Source organism: Pristiophorus japonicus, chromosome 4 (assembly GCF_044704955.1).
Source record: "Pristiophorus japonicus isolate sPriJap1 chromosome 4, sPriJap1.hap1, whole genome shotgun sequence".
Lineage (NCBI taxonomy): Eukaryota > Metazoa > Chordata > Chondrichthyes > Pristiophoridae > Pristiophorus > Pristiophorus japonicus.
Window position 1 is genome coordinate 127943775 of NC_091980.1, and position 17823 is coordinate 127961597.

Here is a 17823-nt window from a genome sequence, read left to right on the forward strand (position 1 = left end):
TTATTGTTTATTCATCCTTATAAAGGGGAGACTTATGGTTTAATTTTTTCCCAATTGATTAGCCTAAAGAGTAGAGGATTCATTTAAGCCTGTGATGCTGAAAATTTGAACTGTGTTTGAGGAAAGTTAGGACAATTGTGATCCTCATTGAGATGTCAGCCAATGATGCTCATTCTTCAAAGATCTGACTGGCTCTGGGAGTCCATCTCCCCTCCTCCCTTTATGTGATTGGCGCTCTGAGAAGCTGCAACTTCTGATTGGGTATTGAGGACTGTCACTCATCCTGTAGGTTGCCACGCCCTGGATTATCCAGTCGTATAAATACAGGAGTTTGCAGTTGGCTAAATCTTAGTTTGTTGCTTCAACAAACTTTAGATTTGTGAAAAAGAATGAAGATGGTTTCTCAAGTGTGTCAGAACTACCACCAGGATTGTGAGGATGCTGTCAACAAGCAGATCAACATGGAACTCTATTCCTCCTATGTTTATCTCTCTATGGTGAGTTTTCCATTTTAGACCACTTCACAATGGAGACTATGTAATGTGGATTTACTAAATTCTGTGCTGTATCCAGACCACCTATTCTGAGTATCTTGAATCTTAAAGACTATCATTCCTGGCAACTTTTGAACTTGTTGAAGTTTATGTGGAGAATATTCTGCACTCAATGCATGGAATTCAGAATTTGTATCCTCATTCTAAATCACTATGGACTTTCCATCCCCTCATTGCAAAAGCAAGGTAGAGAATCTTAAAATATGAGTTGGACCCTGTAGGAGTGAAGTTGGGAAGTATTCTTTCCTGCAAGGATGGTGGAAATCTAGAATACTTTCATTCGCATCCACCTCCCCACCCAGTAAAATCAAGGCTTTGATGCTGGGCTGTGGTTTTTCATTGGATTTAAAGTTCAGTGCGTCTGTGAACCCTTGCAAGAAAGCAAAATATTGAGGTTGAATTACTGTATGTGATAATTCTGCAATATAATACCAAACTCTCTCCTGATCTCTCTGCAGTCCTTCTACTTTGACCGGGATGATGTTGCTCTGCGTCACTTTACTGAGTTCTTCAAGGAGCAGTCACATGAGGAACGTGAGCATGCTGAGAAACTGATGAAATTCCAGAATCGCCGTGGAGGCCGAATCATCTTGGCAGACATCAAGGTTGTATTTAATAAATGAGTAGCCTTCTGTCTGGTTCCCCTTAGACTGATTGTTTCAAACACATTCTAAAGCAATTATATTCAATTTACAGCGCACAAGCCATTCGGCCAAGCTGGTAATATTTCAGCGAGCTTCCTCCCATATTTTTTTCTCTCTCTCGCTTGCCGATTCAATTAAAATAGACTTTTGATTGCCCCCTAATTTCCTTCAATATTTTTCTAATGTTTGTTTAATCCATTCTAAGTATAATGTTAGAATTTTCTTTCTTTCCAGAAACCAGAGCAGGATGAGTGGAGCAATGGTCTGGATGCGATGCAGAGAGCTCTGCAGATGGAGAAGAATGTGAACCAGAGTCTGCTGGATCTGCACAAACTCTCCACTGAATGTACTGACCCTCATGTAAGTTTTTTAATGCTTTAATGTGGGATTTTGGGTAAGTTGAAGGTGGTGGAACCTTGCTGTGCTTGATCCTAATTAAAAGATCTCTATGCCTAATAGCTTTGTGCAGGTGTCTGGTTTTTGTTTGGGAAGGGATGGGGGAAGTTGGCCTACTGTGGACAGTGACTAGTAAATGTGTCCCAGTGATCCCAGGATCTGATCACCTATTGTGCAGTAAGTTTAATCTAATGATGCAGTAATTGTACCACTTGACTATTCTGTTTGAGTATTAAAATCAAACTCTGAAGGGGAAGCTGACATTCCTTGATATCTACTGCTGGATATAACTAGTTTCCCTCTTTCAGTTGTGTGACTTCCTGGAGACTCACTACTTGGATGAACAAGTGAAGATGATCAAGAAGCTGGGAGATCACATCACCAACCTGAAGAGACTGGGAGCCCCTGAGAATGGCCTGGGAGAGTACCTGTTTGACAAGCACACCCTGGGCGAGAGTGACTCAAGTGACTGATGGGATCAACTAATTCTGTTTAGTACTTGTATTTATAATAACTGGGACTCCTGTCCGGTACTGACTGATGGCTTGCGATGTTGTACAAAGATTGGAGATGAGCATCTTGGTGTGATGTAACATAACTGTAAATAAATTGTTCAACATTGGATTGGATTTTGTCTCCTTGTATGTTTGAGTAGTTGATTATTTTTCATTGAACAACATGATGTGATTGTCCTCAAACAAAATTACACTAAGCTGTGGAACAGTGTTATGGGACTCAGTCCTATGAAATTTATTTTTCCTCTGGGTTGTATTGAGTTTGGTATATTCCGACACCTGTTCCAAGGTGTGAAATGTGTGAGGGTGTGTTAAGACCATTAACAGCCACATGAGATATTAATTAAGTGATAAAGCATGGTCAGAGGTCTGTTTTAAGGAGTGCCTTAAATAGGTTCAGAGAGAGAATGGCAGAGCTTGGGATCTGGATAGCGGATTGAAAATACCTGTTGCCACTAGTGAACCTTCTCTCAACCATTACATAACTGACCACTTCCATACAACAACATCAAAGTTGCTGTAAGATATGTTAAACACTGGGAATGTTTCCCACTAAAGCAGAGTGTCACCATTTCAGACCAGTGAAGAAAGTGTCCTGGATTAGTATCCTATTTAACAGCTGCAGATCTTGTTCAGTTATTATTGCAGGTTGTTCAGTAACTGACTTCACCATTGCTGCTGTAGACTTTCTGTTTTGCTTTGTAGGCAGAGCAGCAATTGCTGTACAAACCAGCAATGTCTGAGTGCATTGAACCCTGGGGACTACAATTGGGTGAGGAGAGAAAGCAACAGGTGCCATGAGCTTGCTGTCACAGCTTCATTGGTTAGTATGGCTACCCTAGTGTGGTGGTTCTGGTACAGATTCTCTTCTGCCTGCTCCCTTCATGATTGAATAACTTGCCAACATGATCTATGCTCACATATGGTAGTGAAGGTCTGCCTGTGCAACTGGACTCCATTTCCCAGTTGTACTCTAACCCCTGTCCCCTCACTCGCAGAACTATGATACAGTTCCCCTTGTCCTCACGTTCAACTGATCATCCTCTGACATTTCATCCACCTCTAGAGCGATCCTACTAGCAAACACATCTTCCCTTTCCCTCCACTTTCAGCATTCTGAAGGGACCTCTCTGTCCGTGGTACTCTGGTCCTCAATCACCCAAAAGGCCCCCTCCCTTTTCCACAGTACATTCCCGTGAAAGTGTAGGAGATGCAACACCTGCCCTTTTACCTCCTCCCTTCCTACTGTTCAGAGAATCAAACACTCCTTCCAGGTTAAACAGTGATTTACTTGTACTTGCAATTTAGTTTACTCTATTCGCTGCTCACGATGCGGTCTCCTCTACATTGTGGAGACCAAATCGTCTCTTCTTCTTAGGCAGTCCTTCGGTGTTGAGGATGAATTGCTTCCACACTCAAAATGAGTTCTCAGGTGACTGAAAAGGCCAATGGAGGACCTACAGTCTCTGTCACAGGTGGGGCAGACGGTGATTGGAGGAACGGGAGGTTGGGGTGCATGGGTTGCTGCACGCTCCTTCCGCTGTCGACGCTTGGCTTGACCTTGCTCTCAGCGAAGAGACTCAGGGTGTTCAGTGCCTTCCCAGATGCGTTTCCTCCACTTTGGGCGGTCTTGGGCCAGGGATTCCAGGTGTCAATGGGGATGTTGCACTTTTTCATGGAGGCGTTGAGGGTGTCCTTGAAGCGTTTCCTCTGTCCACGTGGGGCTCACGCCGTGGCAGAGCACCGAGTAGAGCGCTTGTGTAGGGAGTCACGTGTCAGTCATGCAGACTGTGGCCCGTCCAGCGGAGCTGATCGGGTGTGGTCAATGCTTCGATGCTGGGGATGTTGGCCTGAGCGAAACCTGTTTCAGTGAACACGTTCCTGGTGTTTCCAAAATAGAAAGACTACCAGCTGTAATTCTTGGGGGTTGTCTATGCAGAAGGTACAGACTCTGTACTGTAACAGCACGCCCTTGGCAAAGTGGTTCAAACATGAGGGGCAAGGTCTTACCATGACCAGATTACACTGAAATCCCTTTCTCCAGTTCACCCAACTTTAAAACCGGTTGAAGGCTAAGATTAGATTTGTAGCTATGTCCATCTTAGGGCACCACGGAACCAAAGTCAATATTCTGGAGGGGAAGAGATTAAAACAGCCACATGCCCAAGCAAATCAGTTTTGATCAAGATCACAACCTATTTCTCAGCAGAAGTAGTTCTTGTTTAATGCAAGGTCACACGACATTGATCTGAAAATGTGTTCAGTTAAAAGAAGAAAAGGAACAAAAGCAAAATACTGCGGGTGCTGGAAATCTGAAAGAAAAAAGAAACTGCTGGAAATACTCAACAGGTCAGGCAGCATCTGTAGAGAGAGAAACAGAGTTAACATTTCAGGTCAAAGATCTGTTGCCAGAACTGGAAAAAGTTAGTGATGTAACAGATTTTAAGCAAGTGTAGGGGCAGGGAAAGGGGTGGGGGAGGGGAGGAAAGAACAAAAGGGAAGGTCTGTGATAGGGTGGAAGGCCGGAGTGATTAAATGACAAAAGGTATGAAAGTACAAAGCAAAAGGAGATGCAATGGGACAAGTAAAGGAACAAAAGATGGGTCTAGAAGAGATGTAAATGGGTGCAGCAGGATCATCAACAGCTGCCATCTGAAAAAGATAGTGACACAGGTTTTGGTTTGAAATTGTTGAACTTGATGCTGAGTCCAGAATGCTATAATGTGCCTAATAGAAAGCTGAGGAATTATGTTAAGCTTTGTTGGAACAGTGTAAGAGGCCGATGACAGAGAGGTCAGAGTGTGAGGGGAGCGGAGAATTAAAGTGACAGGCGACTGGAAGTTTGCAGACTGAACAGAGGTGCACATCTTCCTTTTTGGCCTGCAGTCTATTTCATTGCTTCTAAAATTTAATGCTAAAAGACAAGAACTGAACACCCCTCCACATCTAGCTGATGTGTGTATAGGTGCTCACTAAACTTGGAAGTGATGGAGTATCTGAGTATTTGTGTTTGACACATTGATCACGAGCAATTTGCATTCATCTGACCCACTTTTGGTTGCTTTGCACACTCATTGATCTGTTTGGATGTTACATCAAATCCACAGATACCTTCAAATGACCAACCCACAGAAACATCCAGATCTTTTAAAAAGACACTAACTCACAAACAATAGAGGATTCAATGAACCTTTCAAGGTGGCAACTAACTGATCCAGACAGAGCACGGTCGATGGGGTGTTCTCTCCGTCTGCCTGTCTCTCTTCTGTGGCTATGTCCGTGCCCGGGTGTCCCTGGAGAGGGAGCACGCAGTGTCTGCCGGTATGCTGGAGGCCTTCCGTGACCGGTGGGTACCAGAGGGACTGGAGTGCAGCGTGGATACAGGGAACTAAATTATAATTTGAAAAGTGTTCATGTTAGTTTTTTCACATTTGGAACACCCTCACTGAGGCGTACGAAAGCATAGGTCTTACACTAAACATCATTAAGACTAGGGTCCTCCACCCCCGTGACCCCACCACACATCACTGCCGCCCTCCCCGCCCGCCCACCCCACTCTGCCCTCGATCATCAAAGTCCACGGTGCAGCCTTAGACAACGTGGACCATTTTCCATATCTCAGGAGCAAGGGCAGACATCGATGACAAGGTGCAGCGCAGCCTTCAGTCGCCTGAGGAAAAGAGTGTTTGAAGACCAGGATGTCAAAACTGGCACCAAGCTTATGGTCTGCAGGGCAGTAGTGATACCCTCCTCCTATATGGCATCAAAGCCCTGATGATGCTCGATCAGCTCCGTTGGGCGGGTCACGTCGTCCGCATGCCCGACACGAGACTCCCAAATCAAGCGCTCTACTCGGAGCTTCATCACGACAGGCGAGGTCCAGGTGGGCAGAGGAAACGCTTCAAGGACGCCCTCAAAGCCTCCTTGATAAAATGCAACATCCCCACCAGTACCTGGGAATCCCTGGCTTAAGACCGCCCTAAGTGGAGGAAGAGCATCCAGGACAGCGCTGAGCATCTCGAGTCTCATCGCCGAGAGCAAGCAGAAACCAAATGCAGACAGCAGAAGGAGCGTGTGTCAACCCAGGCTCCCCACCCGCCTTTCCTTCAACCACCGTCTGCCCCACCTGTGACAGAGACTGTAGGTCCCACATTGGTCTCTTCAGCCACCTGAGAACTTACTTTTAGAGTGGAAGCAAGTCATCCTCGACACCGAGGGACTGCCTATGATGATGATGATGGTCCTAGAGCCAGACCGGGTAAGGACGGCAGATTTCCTTCGCTAATGGAGATCGGTTTTTATGACAATCCGCTAGTTTCATGATCACCAGTACTGAGACCAGCTGTTTACTCCAGATTTATTTAATTAATTAACTGAAGTAAATTTCTGCCGCTCCCATGGTGAGATTTTGACTCTGGATCATTAGTCCAGGACTCTGGATTACTTATATAAGAACATATGAAATAAGAGCAGGAGTAGGTCGTTTGGTCCCTCGAGTCTGCTCTGCCATTCAATAAGATCATGGCTCATCTGATCTTGGCCGCAACTCCACTTCCCTACCCTCTCCCCATAACCCTTGACCCCCTTATCATTTAGAAATCTGTCTATCTCCACCTTAAATATAGTCAATGACCCAGCCTCCACAGTTCTCTGGTGTAAGAGAATTCCAAAGATTCACAACCCTCTGAGAGAAGAAATTCTTCCTCATTTCCGTTTTAATTGGGCGACCCCTTATTCTGTAACTATGCCCTCTAATTCTAGATTCGCCCATGTGGGGTAACATCCTCTCTGCATCTACACTATCAAGCCTCCTCAGAATCTTATATGTTTCAATAAGACCACTTTTCAATCTTCTAAACTCCAATGAGTATAGGTTCAACCTGCTTATCCTTTCTCCATATGACAACACCTTCATCTCAGGAATCAACCTCATGGACTTTCTTTGAACTGCCTCCATTGCAAGTATATCCCTCCTTAAATAAGGAGATCAAAGCTGTACAGATGTGGTCTCACCAACGTCCTATACAGTTGTACAGAGAACCTCTCCGCAGGTCAGGAGGATAAAGAGCTGGAGTGAGCCACTGCAGCTTCCAGCGCAAGCTGACGCAAATGTGCGACGGCTTTGAAATGGGCGACTGGGCGACGTCATCAGGACTCAGGTCGCCGTTTGGAGCGTGGGCAGGAGCATCGGTGGGGCCCTGGTAAAGCAGAGGAGCGAGAAGGTTGTGGAAGATTTGCGATGAGTGATCGGGGTGAAGGAGCGATGAGCGATCGTGGCTGAGATTTGTTAGGTGATCGTGACGGAGGTTCGACGAATGTTTGGTGCGGAGGTGCGGCGGGAGATGTGACAAGTGTTTTTGAGGTGAAAGAGCGGTGAGGGATTGTGGCAGAGGTGCGACGAATCTTTGTTGTGGAGGAGCGGCGAGAGATCTTGGCGGAGGTGCGGCAACTGAGGGTATGGGACCCAGAAGAGCCAAGGGCGCAGGGGCAGCAAGGGCCTGCCCACACTCGATATGTGTGCGCACTAGGTCCGTGCAGCACAGCGGGTCTCCAGTTGTCCTGGTTAACCTTTGCCATTGGATAAAGGCCTAGTTTTGTCAAGCCCGTGTGGTGGCTGATGTGCAACAATCACCACACGTTAAAAAAATCCACGCACAGGCATTTTACACCTCCTCAACTGGAGTTCAGGTCTGGAACATCGGATCTTTTTGAAACATCTGTGAACTCATGTGGAAGCAAGTCATCCTCGTTTGAGCCTTCTCAGAATCTTATACGTTTCAATAAGATCACTTTTCAGTCTTCTAAATGCCATGATGATGATGATGATGTACAGTTGTAGCAGGACGTCCTTACTTTTATACTCCATCCCCCTTGAAATAAACGGCAACGTTACATGTGCTTTCCTAATTAAATGCTGTACCCGCATGCTAACTTTTGAAGTTTCATGTACAAGGATCCCCAGATCCCTCTGTACCACAGCATTTTGTAATCCCACCACATTAAAATAATAGTTTGTTTTTTTACTTTTCCTTATCAAGTAGCATAACCACTATTCTACCTTACCCCACATAGGTCACATATTGGGCTTGGGGCTGGGACCCCTCCCACCCCACCTCATGGTTGACTAATCTGCCAACACTCACTGACTAGGCTCCCATATGTATAAGGAATTGGGCAAGGATTAAATGCATTAAATGCATAAAGGAAAACACACAAGTTAAATAGATACTTCTCCTGAAAGCCTTCCCCCTGTTGTCCCCACCCATGCCTGTTGCAACAATTTATAACCCAATACCAGCAGCTCCACCATAAATGTATCCATTTGTATTTCATCGTGTTGTGCATTTCACATCAAATAGCCAGCATCCTTTCCAAATCCTACTGGATCTCCATTTATCCCCTTCTCGTCGATGAATGGATTCAAATGTTGTTGATGCTGGAGCTGCAATAATCCAGTGTTTACAAGTTAATTAAGGACTTTGCTGAGAACTGCACTGGGTGCAATTAAATTGTCTCGTTTAGTCTTCACATGTTAATGTCGTTTTTATTCATTGCGGAATGCGGGCGCCACTGGCAAGGCCAGCATTTATTGCCCATCACTAATTGCCCATGAGAAGGTTGTGGTGAGACACCTGCTTGAACCGCTGCAGTCCTTGTGGAGAAGGTACTCCCACAGTGCTGTTAGGGAGGGAGTTCTGTCGTTTTGACCCAGCGACGATGAAGGAATGGCGATATATTTCCAAGTCAGGAGGGGAAGTTGCAGGTGATGATGTTCCCATGTGCCTGCTGCCCTTGTCCTTCTAGTTGGTAGAGCTCGTGGGTTGGCAGGTGTTGCTGAAGAAACCTTGGCGAGTTGCTGCAGTGCATCTTGTAGATGGTACACACTGCAGCCATGGTACGCTGGTGGTGGAGGCAGTGAATGGTGAACGAGGTGGATGGGTACCAATCAAGCGGGCTACTTTGTTCTGGCTGGTGTCGAGCTTCAGAGTTTTGTGGGAGCTACACTCATCCAGGCAATTGAAGAGTATTCCATCACACTCCTGACTTGTGCCTTGTAGATGCTGGAAAGGCTTTGGGGAGTCAGGAGGTGAGACACGCCACAGAATTCCCAGCCTCTGACCCGCTCTTGTTACCACAGTATTTATGTGACTGGTCCAGTTAAGTTTTTGGTCAATGGTAACACCCAAGTGTTGATGATGTGCGATTCTGTGAAGGGCAGGTGGTTAGACTCTCGCGTGTTGGAGATAAACATTGCCTGGCCCTTGTGTGGTACAAATGTTACTTTACACTTATCAGCTCCACACTGAATGTCATCCAGGTCTTGCTGCATTTGGGCGTGGACTACTTCATTTTCTGAGGAGTTGAGAAAGGAACTGAACACTATGCAATCATCAGCAAACATCCCACTTCTTATCTTATGATGGAGGGATGTTCATTGATGAAGCAGTTGAAGATGTTTGGGCCTAGGACACTGCCCTGAGGAACTCCAGCAATGATGTTCTGTGGCTGAGATAATTGGCCTCCAACAACCAAAACCATCTTCTGTAGTGCTAGGTATGGCTCCAGCCAGTGGAGAGTTTTGGTCCTGATTCCCAATGACTTCAATTTTACCAGGGTTCATTGATGCCACACACGATCAAATGCTGCCTTGATATCAAGGACAGTCACTCACATTTCACCTGGAATTCTGCTCTTTTGTCCATGTTTGAACCAAGGCTGTAATGAGTTCTGCAGATGAGTGGTCCTGGCCGAACCCAAACTGAGCATCGGGGTGAAGATTATTGGTAAGTGCTGCTTGATAGAACTGTTGACTACACCTTCCATCACTGTGCTGATGGTTGAGAGTAGACTGATGGGGTAGTAATTGGCTGGATTGGATTTTGTGGACAAGGCATACCTGGGCAGTTTCACACATTGTCTGGTAGATGCCAGTGTTGTCGCTGTACTGGCACAGTTCATTCTGGAGCACAAGTCTTCAGCACGACAGCCAGGATGTTGTTGGGGCCCATAGCCTTTGCTGTATCCAGTGCACTCAGCCATTTCTTGACATCACATCAAGTGAATTGAATTGGCTGAAGATTGGCTTCTGTGATCATGGGGACCTCAGAAAGCGGCTGAGATAGATCATCCATGAGGCACTTCTAGCTGAAGATGGTTGCAAATGCTTCAGCCTTGTCTTTTGCACTGACGAGCTGGACCCTGCCCTCATTGAGGACAGGGATATTCATGGAACCTTCTCCTCCCGTTAGTTGTTTAATTGTCCACCACTATTGACGACTGGATGTGGCAGGACTGCAGAGCTTTGATTGTGGGATTGCTGAGCTCTGTCTATAGCATGCTGTTTCTGTTATTTAGCATACAGTCTTGTGCTGCAGCTTCCCCAGGTTGGTACCTCTAATCAGGTACAACTGGTGCTGTTCCTGGCATCCTCTTCTGCACTCCTCATTGAACCAGCGTTGGTCCCTTGCCTTGATGGTAATGAGCGAATGATAGGCTGGACCATGAGATTTTAGATTGCGGTGGAATACAATTCTGCTGCTGCTGATGGCCCACAGCACCTCATGAATGCTCAGTTTTGAGCTGCTAGGTCTGTTCTGAATTTATTCCATTTAGTGCCACACAGCATGATGGGTGTTTCCTGAGAGTGAATACGGGACTTCGTCTCCAGTACTGTAATGGACATATGCATCTGCGACAGGTAGATTGATGAGGATGAAGTCAAATAGGTTTTCAGTTCTGTTGGTTCTCTCACCACCTGTCGCAGGCCCAATCTGGCAGCTATATTGCTCAGCTATGCCCATGCTTTACCTGAACCCATGAGACTTCCAGGGCCACTCCCCGATTATATACCACTGAGCCGCCACCTCTGGTGGGTCTGCCCTGCCGGTGGGATAGGACATACCCAGGGATGGTGATGGAGGAATTTGGGACATTGGCTGAAAGGTATGATTCTGTGAGTATGACTATGTCAGGCTGTTGCTTGACTAGTCAGTAGGACAGCTCTCCCAATTTTGGCACAATTCCCCAGATGTTAGTTAGGAGGACTTTACAGGATCGACTGGGCTGGGTGGGCCGAGATCAATGCCGGGTGGCTCATCCTGTTTTATTCTTATTATTGTTTCTCATCGCGGTTTGTTAAAACTGAGTCGCTTGCTAGGCCAGTTCGGAGGGCAGTTAAGAGTCAACCACATTATTGGGAGTTTGGAGTCATGTATAGGCCAGACCAGGTAAGGACGGAAGATTTCCTTCCCTAAGGACATTAGTGAACCAGATGGGATTTTATGACAATCCGATAGCTCTCTGGTCAACATTACTGATTTTATTACTGTTTTTTATCACGGATTTTTATTTAATTAACTGAATTAAAATTCCCCAGCTGCCATGGTGGGACTTTTATTCATGTCTCTGGATCATTAGTTCAGGCCTCTGGATTATGAGTCCAGTAACATAACCACTATGTTTAGATGTTACATCAAACCCACAGATACCTGCATATGACCAACCCAATGAACAATGGCGATCCTCATACACACACTGAACCATCCAGAACTATTAAAAAGATACTGACTCGCAATCAACAAGGAATCATTGAACCTTTCAAGGTGGCCATTAACTGGTCCAGGCAGAGCACAGTCGATGGGGTCTTCTTTCCGGCTGCCTGCCTCGCTTCCACGCCTATGTCCGTGCCCGGGTGTCCCTGGAGAGGGAATACGCGGTGTCTGCCGGTATGCTTGAGGCTTTCCGTGACTGGTGGGCACCAGAAGGACTGGAGTGCAGCGTGGATGCAGGGAACTAAATTATAATTTGAAAAGTTTTTATGTTACTTTTGTCACATTTGAACTTATTGTTTATTCCCTTTTATAAAGGGTGCACTTAAGGTTTAAGTTTTTCCCAATTGATTTGCCTAAAGAGTAGGGGGTTCATTTAAACCTGTGATTCTGGATATTTGAACTGTGTTTGAGGAAAGTTAGGACAATTTGGATCCTCATTGAGTTGTCTGCCAATGATGCTCATTCTTCAAAAATCTGACTGGCTCTGGGACTCCATCTTCTCTCCTCCCTTTAGTTGATTGGTGCTCTGAGAGGCTGTTACTTCTGATTGGGTAATGAGGACTGTCACTCATCCTCTAGGCTGCCACGCCCTGGATTATCCAGCAGCAAAAATACAGGAGTTTGAGGTTGGTGAAATCTCAGTTTGTTACTTCAACAAAGTTTAGATTTGTAAAAAATAAATTGACTGGGGGACAAAGTATGGTCAGTGGTAGCAATAGAGAGGGAACTCCAGAGCTTGGAATCTTGGCAGCTGAAAAAAATTCCTGTTCTCGCTCGTGAATATTAAGAACATAAGAAATAGGAGCAGGATTGGGCCATACGGCCCCTCGAGCCTGCTCCGCCATTGGTCTGAAATGGTGAAACTCTGATTTACTGGGAAACGTGCCCAGTGTTTAACACATGTTACAGCAACTTGTATTTTGTTGTACTGAGTTGTCATTTATGTAAGGGCAGCAAGAATATTCACTAGTAGGAACAAGAATTTTTATTACGCTGTCTAGATCCCAAGTTCTGGCATTCCCTCTCTAAACCTATTTAAGACATGCCCTAAAACCTACCTCTGACCATGCTTTGTCCCTCAGTCAATATCTCATGCGGCTGTTAATGGTCTAAATGCACCGTTGAAGGTTTTAGACCTTGCAACCTATGTCTGAATATCCAACTCAAAACATCGCTGTTGCACCAGAGTAAAAACAAATTTCATAGGACAGAATCCCATAACACTGTTGCACAGCTCAGTGTAGTTCTTGTTTAATGTAAACCATGTGATGTTAATTGAAAATTAAGCAAGCACTCAAACATACACGGAGACAAAGCCCAGTCCAATATTGAACAGTTTATTTACATTTCATATCAGGAGCCCAGATCTCACAACTCTTTCTACAAAATCACACACTATCATTCCCGACAGGATGGTGGTCCCAATTAAATAAATACAAGTACTAAACACAATAAGCTTGATCCCATCAGACAGTTTAGTCACTCTCCCCCAGCGTGTGCTTATTGAACAGGTACTCTCTGAGGGCATTATCTCTAAGGTAGAAGTGTTCTATTTTTCATACAATGATGAACTGCTAGTCACAGCTGAAGAGATTGGTACAGTAACCAAACGTGACCCAGTTATATCAAAGTTGTATGATTACATAGCAAATGGCTGGCCAAACCAGGTATCAGAGGAAAATATTTATCCATTTGTAAAAATGAATTATCAGTAACGAAAGATTGTATCATGTGGAGTGCAAGAGAAGTTATCCCAAATAAGTTCAGATCCAAATTGTTAGGAGATCTTCATGACCAGCATCTGGGAATATGCTTGACCAAGAGTTTTGCACATGGTTACTTATGCTGGCCAGGTTTAGATAAAGATGTAGAGTACATTGTCAGTCAGTGTACAACATGTCAATCGGTGAGCAAGAAACCACCATCAGTAGCATTTCAAACCTGGAAAGGGCCTCCCAGGGTGTGGCAAAGGTTACATATAGATTTTGCTGAGCTGGAAGGACAATTGTTCATTGTGATCAACAGTCATTCGAAGTAGGTAGAGGTGCTTCCAATGCGGAAAATAACAACAAGTAAGACACTAGACAATTTGTGAAGATTGTTTTCTTCATATGGCCTCCCAGAAGAAATTACATCTGATAATGGACCGCAATTTTGTTCAGATGAATTTGCACAGTTCATGAGTGGAAACTGTGTGAAATATACCAAAGTTCCATCATACCACCCTGCTTCAAATGGTGCAGCAGAGCGCTCAATACAAATTGTAAAACGTGCCCTCATCAAGCAAATGTTGGATCCAGATCCAAAGAAACGGCAGTTGTCGTTGGACCACAAACAAGCACATTTTCTAATTACTTATCGTATACTCCTCATACAAATTCTTGTAGAACACCAGCAGAGTTGTTTCTCAAAACCACGAACCAGGTTCTTGTTGTTAAATCCAAACTTGGCACAGTCAGTGGAAGAGAAACAATTATGACAGATAGGGAATCATGATAGAGAGGTGTACAATTGAATCAGAAGATTCGAGTGAAGAATCATCACCATAAATGGTTGCAGTGGTTACCAGGAAGAATTGTGAGGATATGTGATTCTCCCACATATTTGATCAAGATGTTTGATCAAGGAAAGGTTAGATTTGTTCGCATTGATCATATTTTACCTCGTGATGTGGAAGGAGTTGAAAGTTGGAAAGTTTCAATTATTTCTGATGAGCCAAATGGCATTGTTACAAGTAGAGTACCAGTAGCAAACCCTACATCAGATGTACTAGAAACAAGGCCAAGAGAAAGTAAGAATTTAAGTCTGAGTCCGAGTCAGGCAGACAAACATTCTTAAGTTGTAGAGTGTCCAACTACAGATCAAGGGTTGCCCTTGGAGAAAAACTCTCCTGAGGATCAATCTAGAATGAGTCTAAGTGCGACAGCAGGTTTGGAAAGTCGTGTTCGAGAGCAAAGGCATCCTCTTTGAAACAGAAAATCAGTGGTCAAGTTTGATTTGTAAATATGGAAAAATCAGTTTTTATCTTTTGTTGTGTATATTGTGAAAATTTTGTTTCATGATTATTTTGTTATGATTACTTCTTCACTAAGGAGAGTGAAGTGTAATAGAGCTCTCCCTAATGGACTACTGCTCCACCTAGTGGACTACTGATGTATTGCAACTACTAAAGTAAATAAAAAAGGATCATGTGGCAAAGTCACACGATGAAAGTTTCTCTGTTTTGAGCCTTGTGAGTGTGTGTGTGTGCTTCTTTGTGATATCCACCAAGCTCATGGTCTACAGGGCTGTAGTGTTACCCAGCCTCCTGTATGGCTCAGAAACATGGACCATGTACAGTAGACACCTCAAGTCGCTGGAGAAATACCACCAAGACTATGCAAATCCCCTGGGAGGACAGATGCACCAATGTTCGTATCCTCGACCTGGCCAACATTCCCAGCATTGAAGCACTGACCACAGTCGATCAGCTCCACTGGGCAGGCTACATTGTTCACATGCCAGATACGAGATTCCCAAGGCAAGCGCTCTACTCGGAACTCCTTCACGGCAAACGAGCCAAAGGTGGGCAGAGGAAATGTTTCAAAGACACCCTCAAAGCCTCCTTGATGAAGTGCAATATCCCCACTGACACCTAGGAGTCCCTGGCCAAAGAGCGCCCTAATTGGAGGAAGTGCATCTGGGAGGGCGCTCAGCACCTCGAGTCTCATCGCCGAGAGCATGCAAAAACCAAGCGCAGGCAGCGGAAAGAGTGTGCGGCAAACCAGTCCCACCCACCCTTTCCCTCAACGAAAGTCTGTCATACCTGTGACAGGGACTGTGGTTCTCTGTACTGGACTGTTCAGTCACCTAAGAATTCATTTTTAGAGTGGAAGCAAGTCTTCCTCGATTCCGAGGGATGACCTATGATGATGAAGGATATATCACAAAGGCAATAAAGGGCAGGTGCAGTAGGCTTTTGCTGCCAGCAGAGGCTGCTCACAGCGCTGCACCTTCATACTGCTCTTAGTCAACCACCAACCATTTTGCTGCTTGCTCGCTCTCGTTTTCCTTTGATCATTTCTTGCTACACGATCTCGAGCTGCTACACAAAGGCAAGGGAGGTAGTGATATTCTTACCAGGCACAAGAATTTCACGGGCATTCTTTGGACAGAAGTTGGGCAAATAACCCAGCTCTGCACCCGCGGATATCCTTTCCACAGGGACTTGTGGGATCTATGAAGAGAATTCTGTATTCTTCCATGCTGTATGATTCTATAAGCTCGTAAAAAGGAATGCCTTACAAGTCTGTATACCTTTAAAGAGAAAACTAGTTACAAGACTACCTATGGCTACAATAGTCTGAAAACGCCTGATTTTGGAAGCTAAGCAGAGTCAGGTCTGGTTAACAATTGGATGGATTTTTGCACATGCGCAGAGCATGCTTAAACCCGGAACTTGTGCACGTGCCCTTTGGGATTGCAAATTGCAGCCAATGAAATGAGAAATGACAGGTTTTCAAACCGGGGATAATTTGACACAGACCAAGCATATTTCCACAATGAGGAATGATTTAAAAATGTTCTTTGGTATAGTTAAGTGATAACCTGGTGCAGTTTTATGCTGAGGTGTGTAGTTGTGAGCCTGGTGGATGAGGTGGTGCAACTGCTGTGAGACTCTGAGAACCAGAAGAGAAGCTGCTATCACATTAACAGAGCTACTTGGAGAGAGGAGAGGAAGAGCTGCAAATACCACTACTGCTGCAGAGTTTGAGAGCAGGGGAAAACAAGCTGGCATAGCTCAACACAACTTCATCTGTGTGGAAGGAGGGAGAGCCATTCTCAACATCTAAAGGTGGGTGTTTTGGTGCCCTCTCCACAAAATACTTTAATTTGCAGGTAGGGGAGGAAAGAAGATAAAGAAGGCTGAATCAGCGCTGGGCCGGAGCGGGGGCGGAGATTCCCCTGCCTCCGCATCCCTCCGGACACAAAAGGCGCCACTCCGGGGAAACGGAGAAGGACCAAGTTCCCTCCGTGCAGAAGGATTTGGTGCCTGGCGTGGGTCCCACGTCCCCAGCACCGGTCGCAGCGTGCGCCGTAGGCGGGGGGGGGGGGGAGTCTGTCCCTGGGGAGGGTGAGACAGCCAAGGCTGTTCAGCCTGAGCCTCCCGGAAATGGGGAAGACGACCTGCCTCTTGCGGGGGCCAAGGGGCCATCAAAAGAAAACATCACTGCTGGGTCAAGCGTCCAGCGGACTGAGGCGGGCAAGGCCGAAGAGGCTAAGTCCGAGCCCGCCCATACGAACTATGACATCCCCTGGGTTCTGCTCGACCTGTCAGAAAACATTTCTCAAGAATCCCCGCCCGCTGGGTCGGGGGGTGGTGGCAGGGAGGGTGAGGAACCTCTATCTCCATCCCTGACATTGGCACCGGGTGTGTTGGAGGAACTAGAGAGGTTTTTCTCCCTGGTTTCTCTGTGCACCCTGGTGTCTGGGATGGGGCGGGGGGGGAGGGTAATCATTCCACTGCTGGCACCCCAGGAGGAGCCCAGTGGGGACTCCTCTGCCATCGATCCTGGGGATTGGATCTACCTGTGTGGTTGACAGACTGGCCGCTAGTGGTGACCTCCCGAAGGAGGACGGGGACGCGGTGTTGGGCATGGGAGAGGATTTGAAGTCCACTGCCAGTGAGGCAGTGGATCTCCTCGTGCCCGCCGCTGAGTCCCCCTCATTCCCGCCAAGGAACTCCGGGATTTTATGGCAGAATACCAGGGTCGCCGCAATAAAGTCCAGCTGGCCCTGGACAAATGGTCCGAGCCGGTGTTGCTCATCAGGTCCGTCCGCACCGCCGTCAAAATCATAGGCTCGGACAGGGCATTGTCCAAAAAAGACAATCTTGAGCTGCGCCGGGTCAAAATGCTGAAGGAGTGGAGGTCATCACACGACTCCGCTTCCTCCCCACAGTAGGGTTAGTAGAGGTTGACTCTGCTCTTGTCATGAAGATAACCATTGCCAGCCTCAACATCAATGGCGGCAGAGAGGCGTGCCACAGATATAATAACTTTTCGCTCCTAAAGGAGGGGAAATATGCGGTGTGCTTCCTGTAAGAAACCCACACTGTTCCGGGAGACGAGGCCACGTGGCTCCTAGAATGGTAAGGAGAGGTCCGCATGAGCCACCTCACTGC

The 17823-nt window shown here is 46.0% G+C and overlaps 1 protein-coding gene across 1 annotated transcript; it reads left to right on the plus strand.

The window, feature by feature from the left end:
- Positions 1-395: 395 nt before the first annotated feature.
- LOC139262495 (ferritin heavy chain B-like) lies at positions 396-17603 on the plus strand. Its single transcript, XM_070877674.1, has 6 exons — positions 396-497; positions 1013-1159; positions 1433-1558; positions 1903-2059; positions 12240-12301; positions 17379-17603. The coding sequence occupies exons 1-6, from the start codon at positions 396-398 to the stop codon at positions 17601-17603; spliced, it is 819 nt and encodes a 272-aa protein (XP_070733775.1).
- The last annotated feature ends 220 nt before the right edge of the window (positions 17604-17823 follow it).